This window comes from Spodoptera frugiperda, chromosome 11 (assembly GCF_023101765.2).
Source record: "Spodoptera frugiperda isolate SF20-4 chromosome 11, AGI-APGP_CSIRO_Sfru_2.0, whole genome shotgun sequence".
Taxonomy (NCBI): domain Eukaryota; kingdom Metazoa; phylum Arthropoda; class Insecta; order Lepidoptera; family Noctuidae; genus Spodoptera; species Spodoptera frugiperda.
The window spans coordinates 2039762-2067254 of record NC_064222.1 but is presented as its reverse complement, the minus strand read 5'-3'; the positions used below and the strand labels follow the sequence as shown (position 1 = coordinate 2067254).

At 37.6% G+C, this 27493-nt stretch overlaps 2 protein-coding genes across 7 annotated transcripts in view; both read left to right on the top strand.

Moving 5' to 3' along the window:
* The first annotated feature begins 307 nt into the window (after positions 1-307).
* LOC118274579 (phosphorylase b kinase gamma catalytic chain, liver/testis isoform) lies at positions 308-16866 on the top strand. Of its 3 annotated transcripts, none has more exons than XM_050697049.1 (12): positions 308-713; positions 1363-1542; positions 1824-1956; positions 6304-6455; positions 7341-7431; positions 9280-9309; positions 10874-10980; positions 11424-11521; positions 12305-12388; positions 13686-13847; positions 14191-14382; positions 14864-16866. In XM_050697049.1, the coding sequence occupies exons 2-11, from the start codon at positions 1482-1484 to the stop codon at positions 14323-14325; spliced, it is 1053 nt and encodes a 350-aa protein (XP_050553006.1). In that variant the 5' UTR covers positions 308-713; positions 1363-1481; the 3' UTR covers positions 14326-14382; positions 14864-16866. The 3 variants fall into 3 exon arrangements, with proteins under 3 accessions (XP_050553006.1, XP_035448054.1, XP_035448055.1); XM_035592161.2 differs by having other exon boundaries at positions 311-713; positions 1363-1538; XM_035592162.2 differs by lacking the exon at positions 12305-12388 and having other exon boundaries at positions 311-713; positions 1363-1538.
* A 1199-nt stretch (positions 16867-18065) lies between these two features.
* Positions 18066-27493, top strand: part of LOC118274578 (max-binding protein MNT) — a 31801-nt gene continuing 22373 nt past the window's right edge. Inside the window, exon 1 of one of the 4 annotated variants that reach the window (XM_050697035.1) lies at positions 18066-18232. In XM_050697035.1, the coding sequence (XP_050552992.1) occupies positions 18163-18232 (70 nt within the window). In that variant the 5' untranslated portion in view covers positions 18066-18162. Of the gene's footprint in view, positions 18233-23170; positions 24095-27493 lie in introns of those variants that run through there. The other 3 variants (XM_035592158.2, XM_035592157.2, XM_035592160.2) reach the window with 3 other exon arrangements.

The following is a 27493-nucleotide window of genomic DNA, read 5'->3' as shown; positions in this document are numbered from 1 at the left end:
TTTCAATGTGAATTCGGTAATAAAGTGAGAAAAGGACAAAATAAAACATACCATAGAGTAAAATCAGCTGTTGTCAAAAGAGGGTTGTTTGAACTTGTTAGCCTTGTACAATAAATTCGTTTCTGAAATTAAAATTACTTTTTACTATTTTGTATTCTTTAGTATATTATTTTTTTATGACTGTTATATTTAAACATTACATTACAAATGCAAACTGAAGTTTATTTCATTTATTTAAATACATTACCAAAGAGAATAGGATGGTCTTCAAAATAGACGACACCTTTTGTCAGTCAAAATGTCTTCACTTCTTCAATAAAATGTCATTTTGATCATTGAGTGACAGATAGAAAGACTCAATAGTTCACATTTTTTCCAATTTGATAGCCTAACGATACCTTAATTGATATATTTTCTTATCGCTATTACCATCAAATAAAGTCCATAAACAGGTTAAAGGGCACACCATTCACTAAAGCAATAAACACAGTGTTTTTTCTTGAAATAAAATAAGAAACTATCCTGTCACTTCGCTTCATAACAATAACCTTTCGTCATTGTGGATAGGCTAATTACGTATAATTAGTACACGAAAATATAATAACAGCGACAGTGAACACGATGGCTAAGGAGGAAGACGACGACAATTTGCCGGACAAAGATGCGGCGAAGGAATTCTACGCGAGATATGAACCGAAGGAAATAATAGGCAGGTGAGAAAATAATAGTCGGTGATGTTACGCATAGTGCCTAGTGATTTTTGATAAGTTGCGTTGGTGCCAATTCCAAGGAACCAGGGAATTATTTAAAGCGTCTGGGCATCATTACAAGTGTTGTTACTAATAAGTCTTCTGCGTGACCTTGGAGTCAAAATCGTTAATTTTATTTGAATATATAGCGTTTTTGGTAGTGTGAATTAGTAATAATTTTCATAATAATCATACTTTTGTGTCTTTTTGTTTCAATATAAGTTGTGCTTCATATTTTTCTGTACAAAATTCAATAAAAATATCTGGATAGCTGTTCATTATAAGATACCTACTCATCTATTAGAATATATGGAACTCTCTGAGGTCCATATCCTTCTTGTTCTTGGGTTCTGTACCAACAATGTTATCATCTTTATAATTTATTCATTACATTAAAATTACATTAAATTGCAAAAGTGAGATTTTGTAGAAGCTGATAAGAAATAAAAAAATATTTAGAGTTTGAATTATTTATTCTAATCAGAATCTTGTTAGACATAAATACTGCACATAATAATAGCATAGTAACAGAAATTCATCTACCAGTGTGTCCGCAACTAATACATTTTCATAAGCTAATTTGAATTTTAACTATACTATTTCTTTTCCACAGAGGTATAAGTTCAACAGTTCGGAGATGTATAGAAAAGGAAACTGGAAAAGAGTATGCGGCCAAGATTATAGACCTCAGTCAGGAATCCCAGGATGGGGTGGATACGCATACCATGAGGGATGCAACGCGGCAGGAGATCCACATACTGCGGATGGTCGCCGGACACCCTTATATTAGTGAGTGAGTTGTTAGCCCTATTTAGACAAAAAAAATCTCGATAAATATTGTTGATCTATAAATATTGATAATAATTTTAAATATAGGTGTAACTATAATAAAAATGTAACAAAAAGTCATAGTCTAACAATTTTAAACAATGGCAATATTGAAACATTTTTTTATAATAATAAATAAAGTTACAGATCTGACTGTAATTTAAATTAACCTACCAATTGTAGGAAAGTATTAATCTAATTGTGGTACCGGAACAAATCACCTGAAGTAAATGTAATTTGTTGCAGTTGAGCTGCAGGATGTGTTCGAGTCGGAAACATTTATATTCTTAGTGTTTGAGCTGTGCAAGAATGGAGAGCTCTTTGACTATCTCACGTCCGTTGTCACATTATCGGAGAAGAAGACTAGGTATATTATGAGGTGAGTTTTTCTTTTACTTTTATAATATTTAAGCTAAATTGTCAATGGGAATTGATGCTAATTAAGGTAATTGGAATAAAAAAAATATAAGAATTCTAAGATTTGCTTTGTCAAGCAGACAGGGGTTCAATTGGAAGTCGATCCATGTCATTAAGAATTGTATCAGTAATTTGGTGTAGTTCCTTGCAACCATTTGGTAAGCAGAAACTTATAGCTGTACCCGCCTTACACACTGCTTTGAAAACCTTCACATTCAACTAACTAGTCACACTTGCACTAAGAAAGTGCTTAGAATTTTTTGAGGATCTCTTATAAGGTCAGCATTATTATATCCTATCCATAAATCCATTAATTACGTGAGATGTTTGAGGAAGGAGGTCGAATTAAATCTCATTTAATCTTACGTTGGGGAGAGGGCCTTCTCGGCAAATACCACGCAATTTTTCTGATTGATATGAAAAAATTAAATATTTAGTTTCATTATGTAATGACGAAGTTGAAGGAGCAAATGATCGGATGAATCCGATCCGAGAATCGTTAGGATAGAGTAAAATTCTAAATCTTGCTTATCAAATGTCTTCTTTACTACCTACCGTAACTTTCCATGAAATGCAAGTTCAAATAAAATCAATGTGATCACGCTCTCACGTGTTAAACATAATAGGGCAATATAATATTAGAAAAGCCTTAACATGCGAACACGTATTTATCAGACCATTGTTTACGCAACAAAGATCTATCCGTTATCAAACTGTGGACGTAATAGTGAGTGTTCGCACTTCGCCTTATCTCTCATCTCTTCGTATTAATTTGATGCATCTCTTCTAGAATTGCATTTTCTAATCTTTGCTAATACTGCTTACGTGTTTGTTTGGACTCTGTCTCTGTTTTGAAGACTGATTAGTATTTCTTTTATTATGTAGAAGATATGTAGTTGTTTTTACGCATTTATCATATCCTAATGTAGTATTTTTCTGCGGACTGTGTAGCGGGTTACCGGGGCTCCGGCTCGAAAGCAATAGTAGGAACGCAAGTCACCCAAGGCGGAAGAAATCATTGGATGATTTTGACCCCTTAATAAAATATAGTATAGTATTTTTAGAACTCATCATTTGGGTAGGGTAAAAAAATGTGTGAGCGAGATTTAATGTGTCCAATCACCATAATTTTAATTTTATAAGCCATGTTTTGTTTTTTAGATAATATTAATCTTGTTTCTAAAATACTTTCTATTTATATTTTAAGGAAATGTATAGGTAATAGGTACTCAAGCATTAACTAGAAATAAATAATTACGATGCTTTGTTATTTTCCAATGTGGGTAATAGATAAAACGTGCCATATATAGGGCAGTTAGCATAATTTATACTAAAATTAGCTCCTGATATTTACGCGACACACTTGTGTGGATTTCAAGGGCATTCTATTGTGTACTGTGACCTTAAGTATGGGTCACCAAGCTTAGGCAGTTAGGCTTATTTATCTCGCCTGATTAAAGTATATTTTAAAACGATTTCCTAGAAATCTCGTGCTTTCTTTGTTTTTGTAACTATTAACAGTGACGCAGTATTTGTAGTAATTTAAAGTGCGTTGTTTAAGAACTAGTTACAAGTCGATTCCACTGATTAAATTATGTTTTATTAGAATACTTATATCCATCAAACATGTGCAATGTCAAAGAGGAATATTAAAAAAGTCCCATTAGTCACCCGTGGACCAAATGGAATGATGATTCAAACCTGTACTTAAAACTGTGAGAAAAAATCTTAGACTAATCTACCTAGAGGTTGGTTTGACCAATCACTGTAGCTGTCAAAATTTGAACGTCCAATGGTGTGACACTAGCTATTTCTCTATTGGACGAAAAATCAAAACGTCCACAGTTTTATACTAGCACCATCTAGTGAACAAAAAACGGTAGCTTTCCATCAGTGAGGGAGATCCAGTAGGAGGAAGGAATTAAAATGTGGCCTTCTTATATTTATTATGGCTCGTAGTTAAATAGAGGGCAATAATACAACCTTCACCGTTGTCTGTAATCTGTTAGTTAACGCCATTGACCCAATTGGTTACAGTATTTTTCTAATCTCAACCTGAATCCGTACAAATTAGATTAATTCATGGGTAAGGTTTCGGTAATGATATCAACTGATTCCGTCTACTTTAGCAGCTAAAGAGAATGTACAAATATAGAATAACGTCTCGCCTGTTCTGAATCCCTAGTACCTATATTGTAAGAGGTGACTGAAATTGTGTTTGGAATAAAGAAACGGAATAAAATAATTTGGATATCAACTTTGAATACGATTTGCAAATCATCCATATTAAAATTGAAATACTCATGTATAGTATTTGTCATAGCAAAAAAATGTGCGAGGTTATACTTAAAAAAATACACGTCGTCGGTTTGAGTCTCTTTCGTTTTATCGTTGTTCAAAATAATGCCGTCATATAGAAGCTTTTGATCATAAATATATTTTTTCTTCTCAGTATAGTCAGTCTCAGAGACATTTCAAATTTTAATCAGGTTTTTTTTTTGTTTTCGGAAATTTTAAATGCTTTTGAATGCCCACGATCCCACTAACGACTCAAAAACGAGGTTACTAAATGGTAGATAATAATTTTATAAGAGAATGGCTATCGAAAATTTTACTTTTATGAGCTCTACAGAACATTAAGACTCCTACGCAATGTTTTATCTTGTTTGCACTTTGTACACTCGCTGACACGTAAAGAGATGTTTGCGGTCAATAAAAATCGAAAGCGTGTTTTTTTTCTTACTTCTATTAGTTTAGATTTGTTCCAATTGATTCAGGTCTTCGTATTGTTGTGTTTAGGCCTGTCTTATTGGACGAGTTGTTATGATAATAACTGTCTACTATGAGGTCTTGAGATCGATCCTAGAGTCCGATATAGTATGGACTTTTCTATTACAACACAGTAAATTCAATTCTCAAAGGAGGCAATAAAATAAAGCCATTGTAAAAAATGTAGATTCTGAATTCCAATCGCGATTAACACAAATGTATAAATCAATATGCTTCTCTGTTGGACCTCTGTTGAACAAAACTGATGACTTGCTTGATGGTAAGCTGTCACCGTAGTCTAAGTAAACCTTCAACACCAGGGCATCATGAATGGGGTATAGCCTATAGGCGTGAATTTATATTCTGTTGTTTATATGTAAGCATTTATAATCGTATAAGCGGCGTGAGGTGGGTATAATTATAGCTAGTGTTTGTTCGTGCTATGCGGGTGTTAAACCTAATTAGCATTGCGACCTATAAAGAAGTAGCGCTCTTCTGTTCATAAGTGCATTTTTTTTCTATCAGTAAATATATAAAAAGAAATATAGTTTTTTCACAAAGGCGGATTAAGGGCGTGTAGAACCTAATAATAGTTTGCTTTAGTTAAATGGGACATCGATTTAATATTGTTGTAATCTCCCCCGCGAGCCTAACAACAACCTAGTCATCTAATTAGGCCGCAGGTCGAGGTTTAGCCAAATTATATTTATCACGGTTATATAAATAGCAAATGGGAAAAATGACCTCGTGAAGTAATATTTGTTATCGATTTCCTCACATTTGAGGGAGGCGTGGCAAATCTTTATTTTTCTCCAATCAGCTTTTATCTGTGTCTGTTTTCGAGAATAAAGCCAACTCATACATTGACCCTCTATTAAGATCCGGCAAAGTACTGACATAAGTACGCACACACGTCCAACGTCATAGTAATCATATTATCTGGGTGGAGGCGTGTGCACAGATAAACGCCGGGATTCGCGTAAATCATACGCTGTAGTAACCCAGTGTTGATTTAACTCCTGCACTGTCATAGTCTCCTAGTACTTGACCATAGTCGCACATACAATTAATTAATCAATTTAATTCTTATAAAAAAATCGGTAAAAAATGGCTTTGAGTGTGTTCTTCAAGGTTGAGTTTGAGGAGAAACTTCTGAAACAGAAGGAATCTATCGCGTGTGTTGAGTTTCTTGTTCATTATTACAATTTAGTTTTAGATGTTTTGTTTTATAAGTGGTTGAGGTAAAGTTATGTTCTTGATTATTTACTCTCTTATTTTTTTATTTGCTCCGTAAAATATTATTTATTCATTGTGATATTTCTATAAAAAATGTGTTATTTGTGTTCGCCTAGTTAGCAACTTGTATAAGAAACAAGATAACGACAGAGACTAACATTTTTTATAATATTTTTTGTGAGATCAAAAGATTTGAAGTTAATAAAAATATTCATTTAAATAAGTTTCGTATTACGTGCTCATAATTTGTCATCAAAGTACCAGGACATCATAACTCTAAACACGTTCAATAATATCCTTGCAGACAAGTCCTCGAGGGAGTTCGGCACGTGCATAGCAAGTGCATAGTCCACCGAGATCTGAAGCCCGAGAACATTCTATTGGATGACCAGCTCAACGTCAAGATCACCGACTTCGGTTTCGCGAAGGTGCTCAAAGATGGGGAGAAATTATTCGGTTAGTAACTCTTTATTTCCTTATTTGACATGATTCACTAATAAAATAATCAAGTAAATCTTGCTTATTTGCCTGATAGAGACAGAGTGAACTTTACACTCGAGATATATTTTTTTAGTGCAAATATTATGACGTCTCAAACTAAGGAACATTCATATTGAAACTTTTGATATCAGCCAATTTTCTCATAAATCCAAAAATCTTACTAGCAGTCCAGAATAATGTAGTGGTGTGGTGAACAAATGTGTCGCCTACAGAACCGAATCTGTAGACCGTCAAATTGAGAAACAAAAGAAATAATCTTCTTTGTTGTTTAATAAAAATACAAAGATTTGGCTTACTGTAAACTAATGGGGGCCAGAATTGGAGACAATTATAGTTGCATTAGCCTATTTATTTTTGTTTTAATGCCATTATATTATATACTATTTCACAGTACACTTACAAAATAATTACATACAGTTGCAACATTAGCACCAGTGGTACATGCTCGTCACGCACTGTGACGCTGTGCATCTAGTCTTACATCTGGTTCCAACACAATACCCAGTAGTTTCGCTTGCAGAACAAAAGCTATTGTTTTTGTTTATGATAGCCTGGTACTCTGGAGTACCTTCGTGTAATCCTTTGTTAGTAATTTGGTATTAATTATTTTTTGAGAAATATTTTGTTTATTGATTTGCCTCGTTGAGTAGCTGCAAAGGCGACTGCTGATCAAAGGGTATAGGGTTCAATTCCCGGGACAGGTTTCTCGGTTCTAGAAATTCTGAGTAGTAGTATAGAGTCTAGAATTATGCCCCCCATTACTACCCCTTTGTGTAATCAAAATGTCTCCTGGAAAAAAATCGTTTTCTCCATTAATATGGGACTGTTTCCCCATTACAGAGCTGTGTGGTACTCCGGGCTACTTGGCTCCCGAGACCCTCAAAGCCAACATGTTCGATGACGCACCTGGCTATGGCAAGGAAGTTGACATGTGAGTAACTTGGAATATTATTATAATTATGATCAATGAAAGCTCTGATATTATGCGATTTAAATACTAAGTTAATAATGTACTATGGGCCCCGAGCGTGGCTTGAAACTAATCGAGTCACCTTGAAACGGTTACTAGTAATATTTACTTTTAAGTTGGATTTTAATAACTACAAATATTTAAAATAATGTACTATGGGCCCCAGGCGTTACTTGAAACTAGTTGAGTCACCTCGTAACGGTTACTTAGCTTAGCTATATATTATATTTACCTTAAAGTTGGCTTTTAATAACTGCAATAAGTTTGCATTGCACATGACTCTTCATTCGATGCCAATAGTTTCTTCTGCAATTTATCGCATATCGAATTACGTTCGCGTTGTTAGCAGTAATTTGAAAAATGCAACAGATTTCTACATTTGGCAATTTGACCTAGAAGTTCTACTCCAATAAGTTAAAATGGAATGTGTATGCGCACGAATCTTATATTATTTCTAAGGAATAGAATATCTTGCTAGAGTCTATTTTTATTCCATTAAAAAAGCAGTTTATAAAAAAGTTCTTAAACGATACAGATCTCGCGTAGGTATTGAAAATAACTGTACTAGGAGAATCTTGTATCACAGACCTCTAACTTTGTGTATTAACTATAGAACAACTTATTTCATATACAAAATATTTCATACGACTTAAAAGAAACCATGAATACTTATTATACATACATACATAACATAATCAAGCCTTATAGTATCCGAAGAGACATCCTGATGTACATACACATATAAAATGTTTATGTTATGTATTTACTTGTCGAAGTTTGTTATGAAACTTTACCAAATAAATATAAAATGATATAGTATTTTATATTAAATAAATATGTTAGTTTTGACTAAATAGTCGTTGATACGCTGACATTTGACTTGACCCAAAGTTACGTAATAATCAGCACTGATAGATAACTGATGATTTTGCTGGCTCCTATCTTAAATGATGCGTGCCAGTATAAAAATGATTAGATATTATCTTTGTATAAATGTATAATTATACAAAAAAAAAAACTTGTTTCTTTGTTCTTACTTAATGTATTGTAGTATTTGTAGCACCGATTATCCTGTTACTATGATACTATTTTATTTATGTTTTTTATTTACACTTTAAAAGAGTACGAATGACGTCTTTAAAAAATAATGAAAGAAAATACAGATAAGTATCTTGTGGGTGGGCTACGGCTCAATGGTGTCTAATATATATAAAGTTATAAATAAATATAAAGTTTAATGACTAAAAATGATTATTTTTAGCATGTTATTAAAAAGGTTATGTGCGAATTAGCAACATTGAGGACGTACAAAACCTGGACAGGACAGGACGCTAATGTTTAACATATTGATTTCAACAAACCGTGAGAAGGTTTGCCATGATCTCCATGCTTGACAGACTACGCGGAGATCTCAATTTCAAAAAATCCGATTTATTCGAGATGTTCTAGTCTGTTAATCGGTTTTAATACCCACGAGTTGTTGCAGTGGCTGGGCAACTGGCTGCCGTGCTACCTATATGTAGCGGGGTCGATTTCAGCACGGAGCAATTCTTTATGTGATCCACATGTTTCGGGTCTGCGTGTAATGTGCATATGAAATTGTATGTTTGTAAACGCACCCACGATACAGAAGAAAAGGAGCCCCATCCTAGTGTAGGGCAACGTTTTAAAGAAATAACAATGTTGGAAATTAGTTTAAATTCAGCAGGAATAAAATGTGTAAATTGTAACTTAAGTTGACTATTGTAATGTACATTTTAGTTATACATATTATGTACCTATATTTACTTTTTTCTTTTATCGTTTCAGATGGGCGTGTGGCGTCATCATGTTTACTTTGTAAGTGTATTTTGTTATTTTTTCTTAGTAATATCTGTTTATACTGGCGGAAATTACATGTATATAATATATACTTATCAAAATAGGTTGAAAAACAGGTTCAGCTAGGCTATTTTTGACGTTCAAAAGTGCCTTCCTGGTCTATTTGAAATAAATGATTTTGACTTTGACTTTGACTTATTCTGTAACACTATCATTAGAACTCGAGAGGGATTTTTACAATGTTTATTTATGTCCATGAGTTAAACTATAAGTGTGAGAGACCCATGCTTTGGCACGAATGGGCCGGCTCGACCGTAGTGATACCACGGCCTCACAGAAAACCGACGTGAAACAACGCTTGCGTTGTGTTTCGTTGTGTGAGTGAGGTTACCGGCCCAATTACCCAATTACAATCCGTGAATTCCTAACCCTTAAAAGGCCGGCAACGCACTTGTAACGCCTCGAGTGTTTTAAGTGTACCATGGGCGGCGGCGATTGCTTACCATCAGATTATTTGTCTGCTCGTTTGCCGGCTTATACCATAAACTAGACATAGACATAAATAAACATTGTAAATATCCCGTCTGAAGTTCTAATGATCACTTAAATAAACAATTACGTAATCCATAATGATGTGTAATGTCTATCGTAATTAGCAAATACTTAGTTCGTTAATACAAATTAATGTGATTGAGTGAAAGTAGTGATAAAGTTATTATTTACTTAACTTTCTCTATACGGAATCATCTCGATTGGACTTTAGTACATTACATACATTACTTAATAGATATAATATTATTAAATTGTAAAGAAAATACTAGAATTAGTTCAGAGTACGTATTCACTATTATGTATAGGAAATATCACACTACAATTAATTTTAATATGTTCTGTTTTATACATCATACATTTGAAACTGTTATTTCATGTGGCTACTAAAGTAATAGGGACCTGATTATTTATTTATTTATTTAATCTTTATTATCAGGCTACTTTGGCCCATAGATAAATACCTTAAGGACTAACATACATATTATTATAATACAGATTATGTTAGTATATAAACTTATAGCTACGTTAGTATTACTTCCTAGGGCACTTTATTTGTACGGTCGTGTGGCACTTGTCCGCGGAAGCGTCGGAACACCACTCCTTGCATTATTGTACACTACTTTATTATAAAAAGACCCTGAGATTTATCTCTATCGTTTTTTGTTAGTATTTACATTTTACACAATCTCACTGTCAATATCTATTCTTAACGAGTTTCTTTTTCGATTTTCTCCATTCGAAACTACACTTCGGAACGAGGACCTAGCTTCACTGGCAGACAGTCTGACCGACAATTCAATGTTAACGTTTCATAGGTGCCTAATTAAGGATTAATTGAAACAAATGCTTTTCTCCGTACTCAGTCATTTAATGGTTACTTAACCCAGTCCTTAGCAGTTGTATTCGGAACAAAATCGTTACTAAGGAATAGTTTAAGTAATCATTAAATGTCTCTGAGTCCGGCAGTTCGATTTACATAATTGCGTTTGTTTTCTATAGTTTTTACTAAGTTTTCTGTTGATGTTTCCAGATTAGTCGGTTGTCCTCCGTTCTGGCATCGCAAGCAGATGGTCATGCTGCGGAACATCATGGAGGGGAAGTACTCCTTCACCAGCCCCGAGTGGGCGGATATTTCAGGTAGGCATAATCTTGTACTATATGTCTGTACCCTAAGTATGAGTTTGCTTTACGTCTAAAGTAATCAATTTATCGTCGATTTATTTTAGCTAGCCAATTAGAGTGCTAATGGCGCTCTCGTTTGTTTCGATTACGTTAAACGTTTTGAGTTTTAACTGTACGGTTAAATCTTATGGTGTGTAGGCTGTATGGACCTACGATTTAACTGTACAGTTCGAATTTACAGTTCAATTGTAAGGAGTGTCACGTTCATTAAACCGCGTTTGGGACTCATAATTATGATCAACATGTGCTTGCTTCCTCCAAAAGTTACGCATTTTTTTCTTGTTTCTGATTGTTTTGGGACGTCGTATTTCATTTTATTCAATAACGAAGGTGGCGTCAATCAGTCAAGCTTTTCACATAAAATCGTCAACTTAAGTCCTACTGCATTATGATTACAGACGACCCAAAGGATTTAATTAGGCGACTCCTGGTGGTGGAGCCGAGCGAAAGGCTTGGCATCATCGACGCCCTCAACCATCCCTTCTTCAACACGATGGTGAGTGCTCTCTCTAATCATGATCTCCTGGTAGTTAGACTACGGTGTATTGATTTTTATGGGGTTGTTTCCACTAATAGTTTATTTAGACTAAGATCTAAAAATAATGATAATCTCGTCAGCTGATTAGATTTAAAGTACGGTTTTAATATTCTCTTTGGCAAATTAATTAAATATGTAAATATAACATTTGCCGTAACGTGCACCTCTGCCTATCCCTTCGGGGAATAAAAAGGAGTGACGTTGTAGAATATTTGACGGAAAAAGAAAATGAGGACACAAAATGTAATATTAGCAAAACATTGTCGTTGTTGCCATTTCTAAAATAGTATTGAATTTGACTATCTGGAAACTACCCTATTCTTTAAATGCTTACAAAAATGATCTTTTTACTACATTTTCGAGTCGATTTTTAATTACTTGTAATCGACCATTTTTCGCTTCAGATTTCTTGTGCTTTTTTAAATAGCTTATTCGACTAATAGAGCAAAAAGCTGTTGTTATTAATTTATTTGTATCAAATGATTCCTAAATGCACTGAAAACAGTGCATGACGCACTGTAGAGCTTTTTTCTTTTATTTTGCTCTTTTTATTTGTTCCTAGTTATTTGATTTTAAAAAAGAAACTCAACTTATCATATTTTACTTTTAAAATTTTACTTTTTGCATGTGAAATATGTTAGTAAATATTGATAAACTGAATCACATAACTAGGAACTCATATCACAAAGCAATTATGTTGAAACACAATACAAGTGCTACATATTTCTGCGTCCCTGGTAGTTATGGGATCAAGACATGATGCCGCTCAAGAAATCCTTGTCCAGTACCAGCCGTCGGATGTCTAGGATCGACCAGTTGGCTATGGTAATCACATTGTGACTAATTTGTAATATTTTTGGGCAATAGTTATGACGAATTTTATCCATATACATACATTAAAGGGAAACAATGTCATGCATGGACATAAAACAAAATATTGTAAATATTTCTGACTAATGATAATTATCTTCAAGAAATGGCACGTTTGTTATCAGTTCTGAGTAGCTGATGAAAGGCTGAGTTATTCCAAAACGTAATACCTATAAATATTATGAACAATAACGTCATATCTATTCGGTACTTTATTGCAACATTTTGTGTGAAATGTAATGTTTTTTTAATGACTAAAAACTTTCCCTTTAGATTTTAATATAGTTTTCCATTAAACTAGAAAGTTACTAATTATTTTCGGGGGTTTTTCTCTATGTTTGTGTCGTTATAAAACTGGAAAAAGTTGTTTTGAGATGTTAAGAAACTTTTTTTGATAAATAATCTTCTTGCTTGGGGTACTTTTTCAACACTCACACACATTTACACTACACTGACACTCTTACAGATAAAATACTTGACACGAAAAAATAGGTATACTTTTGATACAAAATAGCACATTCTAATTTATAAACAGAATGTTCAGAAATAACATTAACGATTAATTATATTTACAGCTTAATCATGTAACTGTTTGGCGAGATAACTCGACTATGAGTCCCTAACGTGGCTTGAAATTAGTCGAGTTAACTCGAACAGTTACGTGACTAACCCGTAAAACATAATTAATTTGATATTAAAGATGTGAATCATACAGTATGTTTTACAAAAATAATACATAGTGATTCATAAAAATATTTTACGTTATATTTTTCAATACTGTAGTGTGTGCTATTTTGTTTGCACGTTGTCCTAAATGCTTTGGCCTCAATTTCTTTTGCATGTTGTTAGAAATGTTCTATTTCGCTTCTCTTTGCATGACACTTTTAGAACCACTAAACAGGAACTACGATACAGGTGTTTTATTCATTGGTGGAATATGCAACTTTAATTGAAATTTTTCTTGGTATTTAGTTGTGGAAAACATAATGATAGTTAATGATGAACATATGAAAGTTACTTGTGATATCTAATCAAAGAAGTTTATAGAAGTTATTTGAAAGATTTTCAGATTGTTTATTTTACTTTAAACTTTGGGAACTTATTTGAATATTTTTTTTTGTTTTATGAAGTTTTGGTTTAGATTTTGATTCGGTCTTTAAAACTATTTTAAAGGGTTAAAAATGTCTTCCACAACTGCATACCTAGTACATAGTTATTATGTACACAAACTATGAGTGCGTTTATATAACAGGCTATAAAGAGCGGCGGGTTCAACGCGCGCGGCAAGTTGCGCGTGGCGCTGGTGGCGGTGCGCGCGGCCGTGCGCCTGCGTCGCCTGCCGCACGCCGCCGCGCGGTCACTGCCACTCGCAGACGCGCTACGTGACCCCTATACCATGCGCGTTCTCAGAAAGGTATGACTAACTGCTATTAACACTAATCTTTTTCCTAAAAATCCTATATAGATAAGTTAGAATCCATTTACTTGAATAGGTATTTCTTATTAGAATACCGATGTCAAGTCTACCTCTGTTTTAATTTAAAGCATTCTAATTAGTGCACTTTTTTTTTAAGATTCTAGTGAGTTTTGGGTGTTAGAATCTGTAATGAATGATGACCAAGACGGTCAAAGATTTGTGACATGGCAAAACTGGTCATTACTCACGTAGAAATTCTATGAATATCATTTTAAACCTCAAGATTGTCCTAAAACTTAGACGTTGTGGCACTAAAATGTGTAATATTTTTAAATTCTAGGTCATCGACGGATGTGCTTTCCGCGTATACGGGCATTGGGTAAAGAAGGGCGAGGGACAGAATCGTGCCGCCCTCTTCGAGAACACGCCTAAGACGGAGCTGAAGAGCTTGTACGTCAGCAACCTCAGCCGATAGCCACATGCCCGCTATGTCGGGAGACATCCTTGCCGCTGCTGCGATCCTGGTACATTGGTAAGTTATTTAACGGACCATGAGATCCGCAAATACAGTCCACTGCTGGATTATGGATCTCTTCTACATAAAGATGGGTTTGGCATAATCTCCACATTTGGGGAGGGGAGGGGTAGTGTTGTAGGTCGTAGTTTAAAATAGAATATTAGGTTTATCAGAGAATCTTGCTGAAAGTTTATGTGAAACAAATCTTAAAAATTTCAGAGCGTGCTAGCTAGTGGGCTTCGCTGGTCGACACAGGCATCCGTATAATTTTATGTTTCCTGATATGTAGCTATTTTTCCTGTAAGGTTTATTTATCATTAAATATTGTTCATCCTAGCTTCAGTTATACACATAAAATTGTTAACTTTGTAAATTGTTGCGCCTGTGGCATTCGAACGTTAAATTGCAAAACAATCTCAAAACTACACAGATAATGTGCTGATCGTGTCAGTTCTAACGAGCTCGGCAAAACTTTCAACTTTCTCTTTTTCTCCAGGAGCAGTTCAAGTACCAGGGTTGCAGAATAATCGAAGAAGTTATCTTCGGCCAACTAATCAAGTCCGAAGTGTGAACGAGTGACGTAGGTTAGTCGTAGTTACTGTGAGTAGTGTCATGCTACCTTGGTACACTAGTTCAATTGTCTACCTGTATTATTGAATTGAATGTCTGCAGTTGACTAATCAACCGTAGTCAACATCAAATAGTGTAAATTACATTTCTAAATTAGTACAAGAATGAAAGGTAAGCAATAAGAATTGCTGTGATCACGAATTATCTATTATCTTGTGTTAGTTGTAAATTGTTTTTCTCACTATATTTTAAGGTCCACATTAGAGATAATTTAGTATTATTCGAGTCCTGTATAAATATTGTGTTGATCAAATTAGTTTAACAGATTTTTTTATTAACAATAGTGCGTATGTGTGACGAAGAACTTTATAAAGAAATTATTTTGAAGATGCGATACTAGTGCGTACAAAAAAATAGCAATATTATGTCCACATGTAGCTAACAGACATGTGTAAAAATATGAAAATATCACAATAAGGTGCCTTCTCAGATCGTGGTGCGAGAATTTATATCATTTTACAATATTAAGTATATTTAATTTGAAAAATGTTTGGTGTGTCCGTAACTAAGGCAGTGTTTTGGAAACGTTTTGTTGCTACTTGCAAATAGTATTTCGATCGCAAATGCAATAATTAATAAGAATTAGCTGACGAGATGTTTGATTAAAAATAAGTGTATTTGACTAAAATAGTGGAGATATTTTGTTAAAACGTTTTACGAAGGGATTTATTGAGATTTCGTATTTTATTGTTATAGAAAAAGTGTTTTTTCCTTCAAATATCATACTTCGCTTTGTACATCTGCTTCTATTCCTTATAATCACGTGATTTAAAACAACGATCCTATAAATAGTCAGCTTTACATAGAAGAAAAAATAACATACATACTATGTACCTACTACGATAATACAAACAAAAAACCATGTTAAAACTACTTAATAATAATAAGCTTGTCTACTTATTTTTTTATATTTTTTGTCCTCTACTACATGAAGGGACAAACGGCAAAAACAGACACTTCTCGCAATATTACACAACTTCGAAAAAAACATTATTTTGTTTACCTATATCAAAGTTAATCCTGATTGTAATCGCCTTTAGAAAAAAAATGTTTTTATATATAAAAAAAACTATTGTTATAATATCGTTTTATGTATATTTATTTTATTATCTTATAAGTAAAGTCAGAGGCATATTAAAAATATGTCATTTTTGTTAAGTTACGACAAAACAACCTACCTAGTAGTTTCTAATATTTTTGTATGAAATCTCTAAAATCTAATACATTAGATGTTAAAATTATATATTTTTTGTACTGATTGAAACATTTCTTGCTTCTATTTAGGTAGTAAATAAATAAAATAAATGTAAATACAGTTCTTACTTACTTTTTTCCTATCATATGGGTAGTTTTCCTCAGTCAAGAACGGATTATTTCGACTTTTCAATACAAGAAAATATAAAATACAAAGATTTGACGATATTATAACCGCTTAATTTGTCTGGCTGTTTAAAAAAAAAGATAAATATGACGTCACTACTTACTATCTCGTAAAAAAAATATAGAAAACTATTTTCTTTTTTTGACATTTCGGAATAAGTGTTGTATTTGACTATAATTGAGACATTACAAATTTGCGAACTGTCAAGCCAAAATAATGTGACTATCCCGCACTACTTGCATAAGTGTGAGCGAGAGATCTGATAAAAATGACTTTTGGCGGTTCCCACTTTTGTAATGGCCCAATTATAATTGGAAAATTACCATATTCAGATTATCTATAGACCTATTTATTACTAAGTGTAAGCTTTACTGTAAAAAGCATTCTAAATAGTTATTCTATGAAGAATAACGAATGAAAGACAGCTTCTCAGTTATCAAAACACATGTTATTATCACTTTTAGACAAATAAATTTATTTAAAACCTAGTTTTTGAAGTTTTGTACTGCTCCCTAACCTAATCCTCACATAGACCCCTGATAGACTAACATAGAAAATAGTTCTTTGCATTTTTTTGTGAATGAATGCCAATAGTGGGCAGTTTGGACACAAAATATTTGACAAAAAACGACAATAATCGTAAAATTAATATTCCTTCCACTACGGCTCTAGTAAAAAAAAACATCTGTTCCTATAAGGGTCCCCTTTTTGCCGGCATTGTGTGAGACAGCTGTTTTTTTTTTTCACTTACGATATCTGACCCGTAGTAAAAGTTGTAAATCTTGAGATGTCCCAAGAAAATACTTTTCATAACTACCTAATACTGTTCGTCAGCTAAACTGTGTTCACTTTCCTGATTAATATTTTTTAATTTCCTACTGAAATTAGAAATGAAAACTCAAGAAAAATAAACGTATTCTCATTGCATAACACGGCACATAATTGATATAATGCGTATTACAACTTTCCTGGATTTGTTCCAAAAATGACGAACTTTATTTTCCTTCGGCGCGTTGTAACTTCTCCCCTACTCTCTCAACGTAACTACTCGCGCAAGGCACGTAATTGTGTACTTGTTTACAACTCACAAACTTTTATGGTGTACCATTCTGACTCCATGGCCCATAGGATAGAGTTCATTTCAGCTTTTACGAAAATTCCTTTGTTAGCTGAAGTACTGAATGAATAGCTTCAGTCCCTTCCGACCACACTTTTAGTAATTGCACCTTGAAAACTTCAAGAAAAATCACAAAACTACTAAACTTTGCTCAGTTTGGCTTTCTTCAACCTAATCTTACCTCAAAAAGATAGTTCATAAAAATTCAATGAACCTAACAACTTGTTAAGTCCACGATAACCGAGGAAGTGAAAGTCGGCCGGAGCTACGCACGTGCGCGACTCGCAGATCGCTCTAACTAGGCGACGCAGTGGGGTAGACACTAATTATTTTGTTGTAAATAACGTTCAGATTGATTTTTAACAGAAAATAGTAACGAATACACGGTAAAAGTATTAGATAAACAAAGCTAGAGTGTGCCGCGTCACCGGCTGGCGGGCGGGGGCATGCATTCGATCCCTGCAATGGCATCGATCGCGCACGCCCCGTGCTACGTCGCCGCGGGCCGCCCGCTCATTGGCCGGGTTGCGCAGTCACGTGACCGGGCCGCTACCACGCTATTGGCTCGTAGTGGCGGCGGCCACGTGAGCGGCGCGCGGCGCGCGTGGCCAGTCGCGGCGTGACAGCGGGCGCGCTTGTACCGCGCGGGCCGTGCCGCCCGTCCGACATGAGCCTGCTCGACACGCTGCTCGAGGCGGCGCGCTTCATCGAGCTGCAGGAGCGGCGCCTCCAGGCCGGTGAGTACCGACCAGTGTCCGTGTCCGCACCGCCCGCCGTCAGCTCCGCTCTCGCCGCCACACGTCACGAGTGAAACCGGTCCCTGGGCGTGCGCCGATTCGCGAGCGTCCAGTCGCCGGCGCGCCGGTGCAGCGAGCCGACGCCCGACGCTCTTGACCTTGAACAGCACGCAGCCGCACCGCCCCCCACCTCCACGCGCTCCCGGCCGCGCTGGCCTCGCCCCACGTAAACAAAGGAAGCCTGAAATTTACTCGTCGGACGCCACGCACCGCACGTCCACCTCCGTTTACGATTACTGCCTGTTTCGTTTACGACACACCGCTGCCCACTGTTATCTGTCGTGTTCGGCTGTATTCGTAATATCGTACGAGTGCACACACTCTAAAATGTTTTTATCCGCGCATACAAAAACACGACAGAAAGGCACACGTACAAAACAAACTCATAACGTATTTTCCTAGTCTGAGTGGGTGGTAGGTAAGCGGTCTGTGCAATGTATACGTGGAGCGAGTTAGTCAACATAACGCATGACGCATTGCTTTGGACGAGGCAGGCAGGGGGCGCTCGAGAGTTCGGTCAGCTGATCGACGCGTGTGCCGGGCCAGGCAGGGGGGCGGCGGTGCGCAGCGCGGCGCGGCGCGGGGGGAGGGGTGCGACGTGTGCACACGCATCGCAAGGCACGGCCAATGCGCTTCACAATATGCATTTTAAAGTAATTTTAACTCCACATCCTCTCGAAGTGTGTAGACACTTAGGTTTTCGAATGTTTACCTCAAGAAAAACTAGCACAAGGCACGGTTGCGTAACGGTGCGTGCGTTCGTATCTACTTCATAGACACCTATTGTTCTAACTACTCGATGAACGCATTGTCTTATTGTGCATTATCGAATCTGTAGGTAAACGCCTCCGTTTACAAGACACAGTACACTAAATGAACTGCTCCGACGTTAAGCACGTTTTGTTTGCAATGATTTAACGGTAATATTTATTATGCTTCTGTAAAACAGCATTCAGAAATCTACCTAATCTCTTTCGAGTCTAAATATTATTACAGAAAACTGCCAACACTGAACAACCACATAAACTAACTTATGGCATTTTGTAAACAAACAACTATCTTATCGATAGCTAATTAACGTATCAAGAAATACGATTAAAAAGTCAAAACAATGCTACGCTGGATAGGTACAAGACATTTCTTTTGTATTTGTATCCTAACATAGCAACGAGTTACGTCGGCTGGCTTCCGCAATACTTTCTTTGTGATGCAAAGCAAAAAATCTTGAATGCACAACTACTCGCCGTCACAAATAGGGCCACAAATCCCATTTAATCGTAAAAAGTTTCTATTGTACTAAAAAGAGAGGTTCATAACAATTCTGGTCGTAAAAGAGGGTTGCCGAAAGTGGAATTTACAATTCAAGTGGAAGCTAAAATATTGTCCTCATACTTCCCTTATATGAAACACATTTTGGCAGATGCTGGGATTCAAACAGCTTGACTTAAAGCTACCATTAATTTTAATGTTGGACCTAAAGGCAGCACTGTTCATTAAACTCAAATAATATTATAACGAATCACAAAATTTTGTATCGCCAATGGAACCTTTTGCAGTGTAGAGCTAACTGTTCAACATCCCACAAAAATAAGCAGATGTTTTTTCGAAAATTTAGTAACGGTGAGAACGAAATAGTACCAGACTTTCTAAAATATTACAGATCCAAAAAAAGAAAACTTATAAAGCTGTGATATAGATACCAAAATCGTATGACGCATCATATTCATTTGCAAAAATACATCAGTATCTGAATCTAAAAAAGTTCTACGCACGAAAAAACATTATTTCCTTGGTATTCCAGAGTTCATAAATGGCAATGAAAGTAACACAATAATAAATATGAAAATTATGAACGATAACCCGGGAGTGAGAAAAGAAGTTCAGTTGGAACACAAGGCCGGTATCACGCCGGTCTGCAAACCGTGTTATCATGTTTGCCCTACACTTATCAGTGGTCGCCGCTAGCCGATACGTATAGCTCTACGTATAGTGGCTTAGGCTTTAGTACCGTTTTACCGACGACGTGACTACAGCCGAAGCACGATATCCTATCTAAAATCAAAGCTTAACGCTCCTACATTATTCTATGACGCTCTAGTACGACTTGTGACTTTCCTTTCGTACAGTTCGACTCTACCGTTTTAATTTCCACGCATTTACATTATCTTGTATAACATAAATAATTATGTATTGTTTGTATCAGTTCTGTTATTGCGACTTACATTTCATGGCTCCGCACGTTCATCCTACTTTATGCGTGTAGGTTCCTATTATTGCTGCGGTCGATTCTTTGCGTCACTGTTTTCGAACTGCCGAACATGTAATAGCTTGACACTTAATGCGTACCTTTGTATTGTGCAATATTCACCCATATTGCTCTATGAAAAAGGGCCCTATTTTGAACGAGCCTTCATTCAAAATAGAGGAATAAAAAGCTATGTATCTAAACGTATATTTATTTAGCGGATAGGTATGTTGTGATAGTGCAGAAGTGGCGTAAGTTGCGTTGACTATCTAAAATGCTGCAGCCAAATCTAGCGTGTCTGCCATTAAGTTACGGTTGGTTGACGATATTCTACTGTTCATAATAATACTTTTACGCCGCTTCTAATTAGTGGGCCCCTCGGTACTGGCGGTTAAGTAGGCGCGGCAAACAATCGTATCATCAAGGCTCGTGTAAGGTCGACGCCGCGACGGTACCGGGCGAGCAGAATGGTGAAAGGGATCGCGTGACCTCGCCATCTGCGACTGGTCTGTGAGGACGCGTACGTACGTTCGTGCCATAGTATATTGAACTTCAGAGGAAACGTCGCGCTGCCGCTGCGGCGCGATGCGACGCACAACGTTGCAGCCATTAGTCACACAAACGAGTGCCTGTGTTTCTACTTGCAGAAAGCCGATAAGATAATCTGAGTGCCTCTACGCGTGGAAATGTCTCTGCGTTGAATACTTAGTGCCTATCGCGCTTCGCTTAAATAAATCGGAGACTTCGACCGATAATATAATTGAATAAAATCTGTCAGAGACAAAATCCTCGTTCTTCTGAATGTTCACTGTTAATATCTGAATAATTGAATTGTTAATATTTCGCCAGGAAACCGAATAGAGAGAGTGTATAACATTATCTAAATATTGCTTATGTATTAGAATTCGGCAACGGTAACTTCAGCCAACTACCGTTAGTTTTAACATTTCCAATCATTTGGAATACATATTTAAAATGATTATAAATGTAACAACATTCTGCGTTTGTGCTGTATAAAGTTGCTATTTATTAATTTGCAAGAGGCAAACAATAAATTAGGATCAGAATAAGAAATAACAATAAACTATTTTTTGTTGCCTTCGCCGGAATATCGTGCTGGTTCGTGCAAAAACTAAATCCACTTGATTTGTATGAATCGTTAATCAATTCCTGTCTTGTTCTGTTCATTTGCTATTTTTCTTTTTACATTTTGGGCGTCTGTAAACTGATTTTGTATACTCTAGCTTATCGGTGAAATCAATTGCATAAATCAGGGAGCTTTCGCACGAGGCAGACGGCTCATATCTCGACATCCGGCGGGTGGATCCCCCGTTTCCCAGCAGTGTTTCCACTTCGACTCACATGTCGTTAATGTTGTTATTGATTGTTCAAATAAGAGTTCTTCATTTTTTATGCGGTTTCACAAGTTCACAAGCATCAAGAACAATGATTACTAGTGCTAATAGAACTGTGTGGTCGGACACAGCAGACGGTTCACGTTTGAATTCGAAACCTAATTAATTGAAATCTGAATTTGTATTCGGTTAGTTTTTGGATTACATTTTTCATCATTGAATACAATTGTAGTTTGATACGTGAAACACTTGATTTAATGGGGGCTCTAGCTTCCAGAAATAGAATCTAGGCACGGTGCTAGGTCGCATCGCAACAACCTGCTAAACCGGCAGGTGTGGTTGCAAAAGGTACAAGAAGAGCGAGGGAGGTATTTGTGCGGCGTGGTGTTCCCCGGGCGGGCGCGCGGCGGGGAGTGCGGCGGTGCCGGGCCTGCACGCTGCACCGCACCAAGGTCAGCCGCCGCACGCATGCGCGTCCCTCCCCCTACCTGCCACCTTATCGGAACTCGGAACCTGCACCCGTGCCACTTATGCGTTCCTGTGAGTTGCACTCCAAATAATGTCCGCACCGTCGCCGCGGCCGGTACGAGCTCCAACTTGTGGAATCGTATACAGCTGCGACAGCCAGCAAGGTAACATTATAGTTACATTGTTGTTCGAGTTCCTAAGTTTTATGGAATACTGAAATCCGATTCAAACTTTGTTTGCAAACCAGGATTTATGTATGTCTTCGTCCTCATTTCTAGCACCTATCTGGTGATGTGATCTAAGGTTAGCTATATTGTTGTGAATGCAACTAGGCAACTTCTCAATCGAAGAACTGGTTTGTCTGCACCAAGTGCCCATCAATCATTTCCGCAAGATATTCAACAGTTAAAATGGCTTGACTTGATTTTTTCCGCTTCCGCAAACTGATCAGGGTTCAGGGTTCCGCAACTCTTATATGCATTGTACTATTCTTGGCATGATCGTCGATAGCTAGACTGTATCTCAAATGTAAGATAAATAAACATAGCGTATAGCTACGTGTAGGTAACCGAGATAACACGCGCCACTCGCGCCTCGCTCCGACCGACGTAACACAGCCAAATACTGAATGTTCTGTGAGTTCTGTCGTAAACTTGGAGAAATCCTATTATGAAGATTAGTACTTCTGACGTAAGAGCTATGCTACATTTACATGTTTACGCTAACATAGATTACTCCTAAGTTCATACTATCAGTGGTGAATTTACTAAAATGTTTAACATACTGTCTAGCTGTGGTCCTATGACCACTTTAAATGTAGCTGTTACGACTGTAGAGTAGTTTGGGCTTCATCTAGGTCGAAATTGTAAGGTTTTCTGCTAAAGTATGTTTGTGTGTAAAGGGGAAGTCTGACAATGCTGGCTGCGTCGGCCACGTATCATTAGAAAGCTATTTGCTATTGTGGTTCGTGCATAAGGAGCGGCGCGTCGCAGTCCGCTACACGACAACCGACTCCTACGTTAGTTCGCACAGTTGCGCCGCTCGATTCGGTTGCAATGTTCCATTCACCTTATTCGTCGGCGACGAGGTTCAGTGACTCCGCCGCCGACCGACTAACTCCTCGGAACACGTCATCTGCGTGCTAATGCCGCCGCTGTTTCATCACCTACGGCCGATCGCCACAAAGTTGTTTAAATTCTGTAGGTGTCCCGCGACGCGGCCGTCGAGGCGACCTCTTTTCGCGGGCGACAGCGAATGCGTCGCGCGCCGTCCATGCAGCGTTATGTAAAGTTGAGAGCGGTGCAGCGGTGAGCGTTGCGCTCGACCGCGTGCGCGCCCCCCGCAAGCCTTCCTTCCCCTCGCGATTTCGTTCGCCGTCGGTTTCACTCGCCACGATCGGCGGCGCGGGGTTCCGGAGGTCGCGCACCTCCCGCCTCCTCCGCCCTCCTCGGAGACGGAGCCGGTCCGCGGTCCGCAGCGGCCACTCAGTCGTCGAGCGGATTGCGTCGGCGGCGGTCGGCTCCGCGCCTCGCCTGTCGCTGTCTAGTCTGATGACCCGCTATCGCGACATGCCGACGCTGACACAGCTCGAGTGAATCGCATCGCCCGCGACGTCGCGTTTGCAGTACACCACCGGTCGCGCTTCCGTTTTGGGAGTCTTCAGTGATTTCGCGGCTGCGTTTGCGACGGTCACGAACACGCTCGTCGAGCTGACGACGTCGTGTCGAAAATAGCGTGCGTTATCATCGCGACCTCGAACGGCGAGACGAGATAGCGCGAGGTCGGCGGCACCTGCGCCGCGCCGCGCCCCACGTGCCTGCCACCACGATCCGCTGCAGCTCATTGTCGGCAATTAGCGAGTGTACGCGCGCGACACCCTGCTGGCCGCGCTCGCCCAGCGCCCGGCGCCCGGCGCCGACCACCCAGCGCCGGGCCGCACGCACACCTCGCGCTGTCTCCTCTCGCAGTCGCGCTCCTGCAGCGCCGACACCTTGGATTTATGCAATTGACGTTCAGAGATACACAGTCCTACTGTCCACTTCCGAGGAAGGGTTTCTAGAATATCATCGAACCGCTTTTAGTCGTGGGCGCTTACCTGAGAGTCGGATACGAGGCAAATATCCACATTATAATTTTTGTCCTATCTTGGAAATGCTGATTAACGTGTAGTTGAGTGTAGTGTAATATTATTGTAATGCTCCCTTACGTAACGTAGTAACAATATTACAGATACGCACCTTCATTACAATAGTCTTTATCACTACGTGGTATGATCGAGTGGCTCGTTACATTTTCTTGATACAAAATTTCACAATTTACATTTTGGTCAATAATTGGCACAGCTATGAGGGATTGTTTTGTAAAAACTTTTGTCATTGAGGTTTTGTTCATGTCTAATGTTATTGAAGACATTCATTGATCATTTGGTGTGAAAATCTCGACGTATTTTTAACATTGTATTGTTACGTCCCAACATTACTTTTGTTAAATGTAAATGACTGCAGTCGTTCAGATGTCCTTACATTCGGAATTGGGTCATCTATTTCTTGTGTGAGACAAATGTCTATCATTCAGGGTAGGTATGTTTCAGTCCTTTTCATCCCTCCTTGTTGTTTCATAAATTACTCAATGTATTTCCAACTGATGCAAATATTGGAGTTTTGTTTTCGGTCTGAGGGTGACTTCTTGTGTCACGATGGTAGTGAAATTGCCGTCGGCCCATCTTTATTTATGAAACAAGAATTTACTTTTGTTAAAGTTTTGATTGCCACGAATAAATGTCACGTTAAAAAACGATAAAATTGTTATATCGGATGAAGTAGTTCCGAATTTACGGCAGAGAGTTATAATCGTATCACTTTGAGTTAGATTTATTAGCGTCAAGGGCGTTCCTTACACATGTCCCTTTGTTATTAAAAATGTTTATCACATCGAAAAACATTATTCTTGTTAGATTTACAAATACAATTCCGATGCTACGTTATCGTACAAATACCTATTATAAGTTTACTTTAGCTACGCCACCATGAGCGTAGGTAGCGAAAAAGTTACTTCGGAACTAATTATGTTACAATTATGAGTTAATCGAAACATATAAGAAAGTTTCAGCAGCAATTTGATTACACGATCGAAGGACAATGTAAGGGAACATTTTGCTAATGAAATGGTAGAATATTTACTCAGAGAAACGGGTCTATACAGGAGCAGATTTCCTTTGTTTGTGCTACTTAAACAAACGTTTTCATCTGTTCTCGGTATATTATATACTTTATGAATCTTATGATCAAGAGTTAGGCCTTGTAGGGAGCTGTATAAAAATATTAATTTAATTGATATTGCGCAAGTAATAATCGTTTTTATGCTATAGCCTATTTGCAGTTGTGCAATTCAATAAAAATGCACGCTTGGCATCGCTTGCCCTACATGTCAGGTTGCATAGCTACATCTTTGCTGACGGCTGTCTTTTCTACACTCAAATCTATTTCTTTACAATTGGTAAAATTGAGATCGGATACATTGTTTTTTAGTCCTCATCGTTCAGTTTAAACTGGGGTTTTGCTTAAGTTTGTTTTACTTACATGTGTTCGGCCTTTGGTTTATCTTGCCTCGGAGCTGGCTGGCCGGTGAGACGATCGTGACGTCATTTATTGCGTGGATTATTTACGAATTTTCCTCATATGCTTCCTTCCACACCCGCCGCGACGTCTATAGAAAATAATTAACAATGCCTGTCGCTCGTAAATAGAAGAGAGCACTTATTTATGTTTTCAGTAATGTTTATTTCATAATTTCCGTTATCAATATTTAAAGCTGTCAAATCAGAATTATCAGATAAACACAAAGATAATGTAGTTAACAACTAGATTGCGTTGTAAACAATATTAATCAATGTATTGGAATGTACAATGTCGGTGGATCTCTTCGATCCACCTATCATTAGGTACGTAATTGATATTGACATAAAAACATTAAATCGTTAAGTAAAGTCAGCATTGGCGACCAATAAGGTCAATTGCAGAAAATATTTCATCCGCTTGCAGTACAATAATCACACAGCAGTAGCGCAGCTAATAGAAATAATAGTACACATAGATTAGGCATGTATAGCGAGCGATTGCGCCGGTAGGTAAGTGTAGTTACATAATATAAACACGGACACGTGTCGTCGTTTGTATCGCTTATATAACTCGCGCGTGTGTACGCTCGCTTACGTTTGCTTCGCTATGACTGAGGCCTTACTGGAAATAGTCTTGGATTATTATTGACCTACGTCTTGTTCATGATATCCTGGTAGGTGTCTAACGTTTAAATGTCATTTATAAATGATCAATTCACTCAACTATGCTCTGTTGCGTCTGATATAATATAACTTCAAACGGGCCACTTATCTTGAAATGCTTATTTAATTTTGATAACACAGTTTAGGAACGATTTTATCTATCCCCACCAACTTTTCATGATCTAGACTTTTCTGAAGCCGCGTTGTTGTTGTATAAACTCTCGCTTGTTATTGCTTTTCCACGATAACAGTAATGCTTTCTAGGCACGTGTATACCTATCGTTGTGACCAAACCGATAACGTTACCCACTTCAATTTAAGAATAGTCTAACACCTGTTTGCCTTTATTAATTTCTTCAAGCTTTTATACCTTATTTCATTATTTGATATCAAATACTTCCTATGTAAGTAAACGATATGAGGAGATATGGGAGTTCTCACAAAAAAACTGCATAAATTAAAATTGTGAGATGCCTAATAGTTACAATTACAGCCTTCGGTACCAGAAAATGGCCTAAAATGTATTTTTTGTTCCAACATAACGAACATAAAAAAAAACTAACTTTTTATGCATTTATGTCCAACACCGAAACACAATTTCCGCACGTTCTTTTGTTTGCCATTGGAAAATCCACTATGTCTGCCAATTCGGTCGGCCGCAGTACCAGGGCCGCATGATGTGGGAGGAGGTACAACTAGCTGTCAATGTCTGTCGGAGGCAGGCCGCGGCGCGCGGGGCCGCGGGGTACGGGCGCGGAGAGTGCACGTGCCGGCGGAGAGTGCCATGCGTTCGACGCCCTCCCCGCACTTGTTGAGCGCCGCGTCGTAGCCGCGCGCTGCCGTCGGCAGCACCT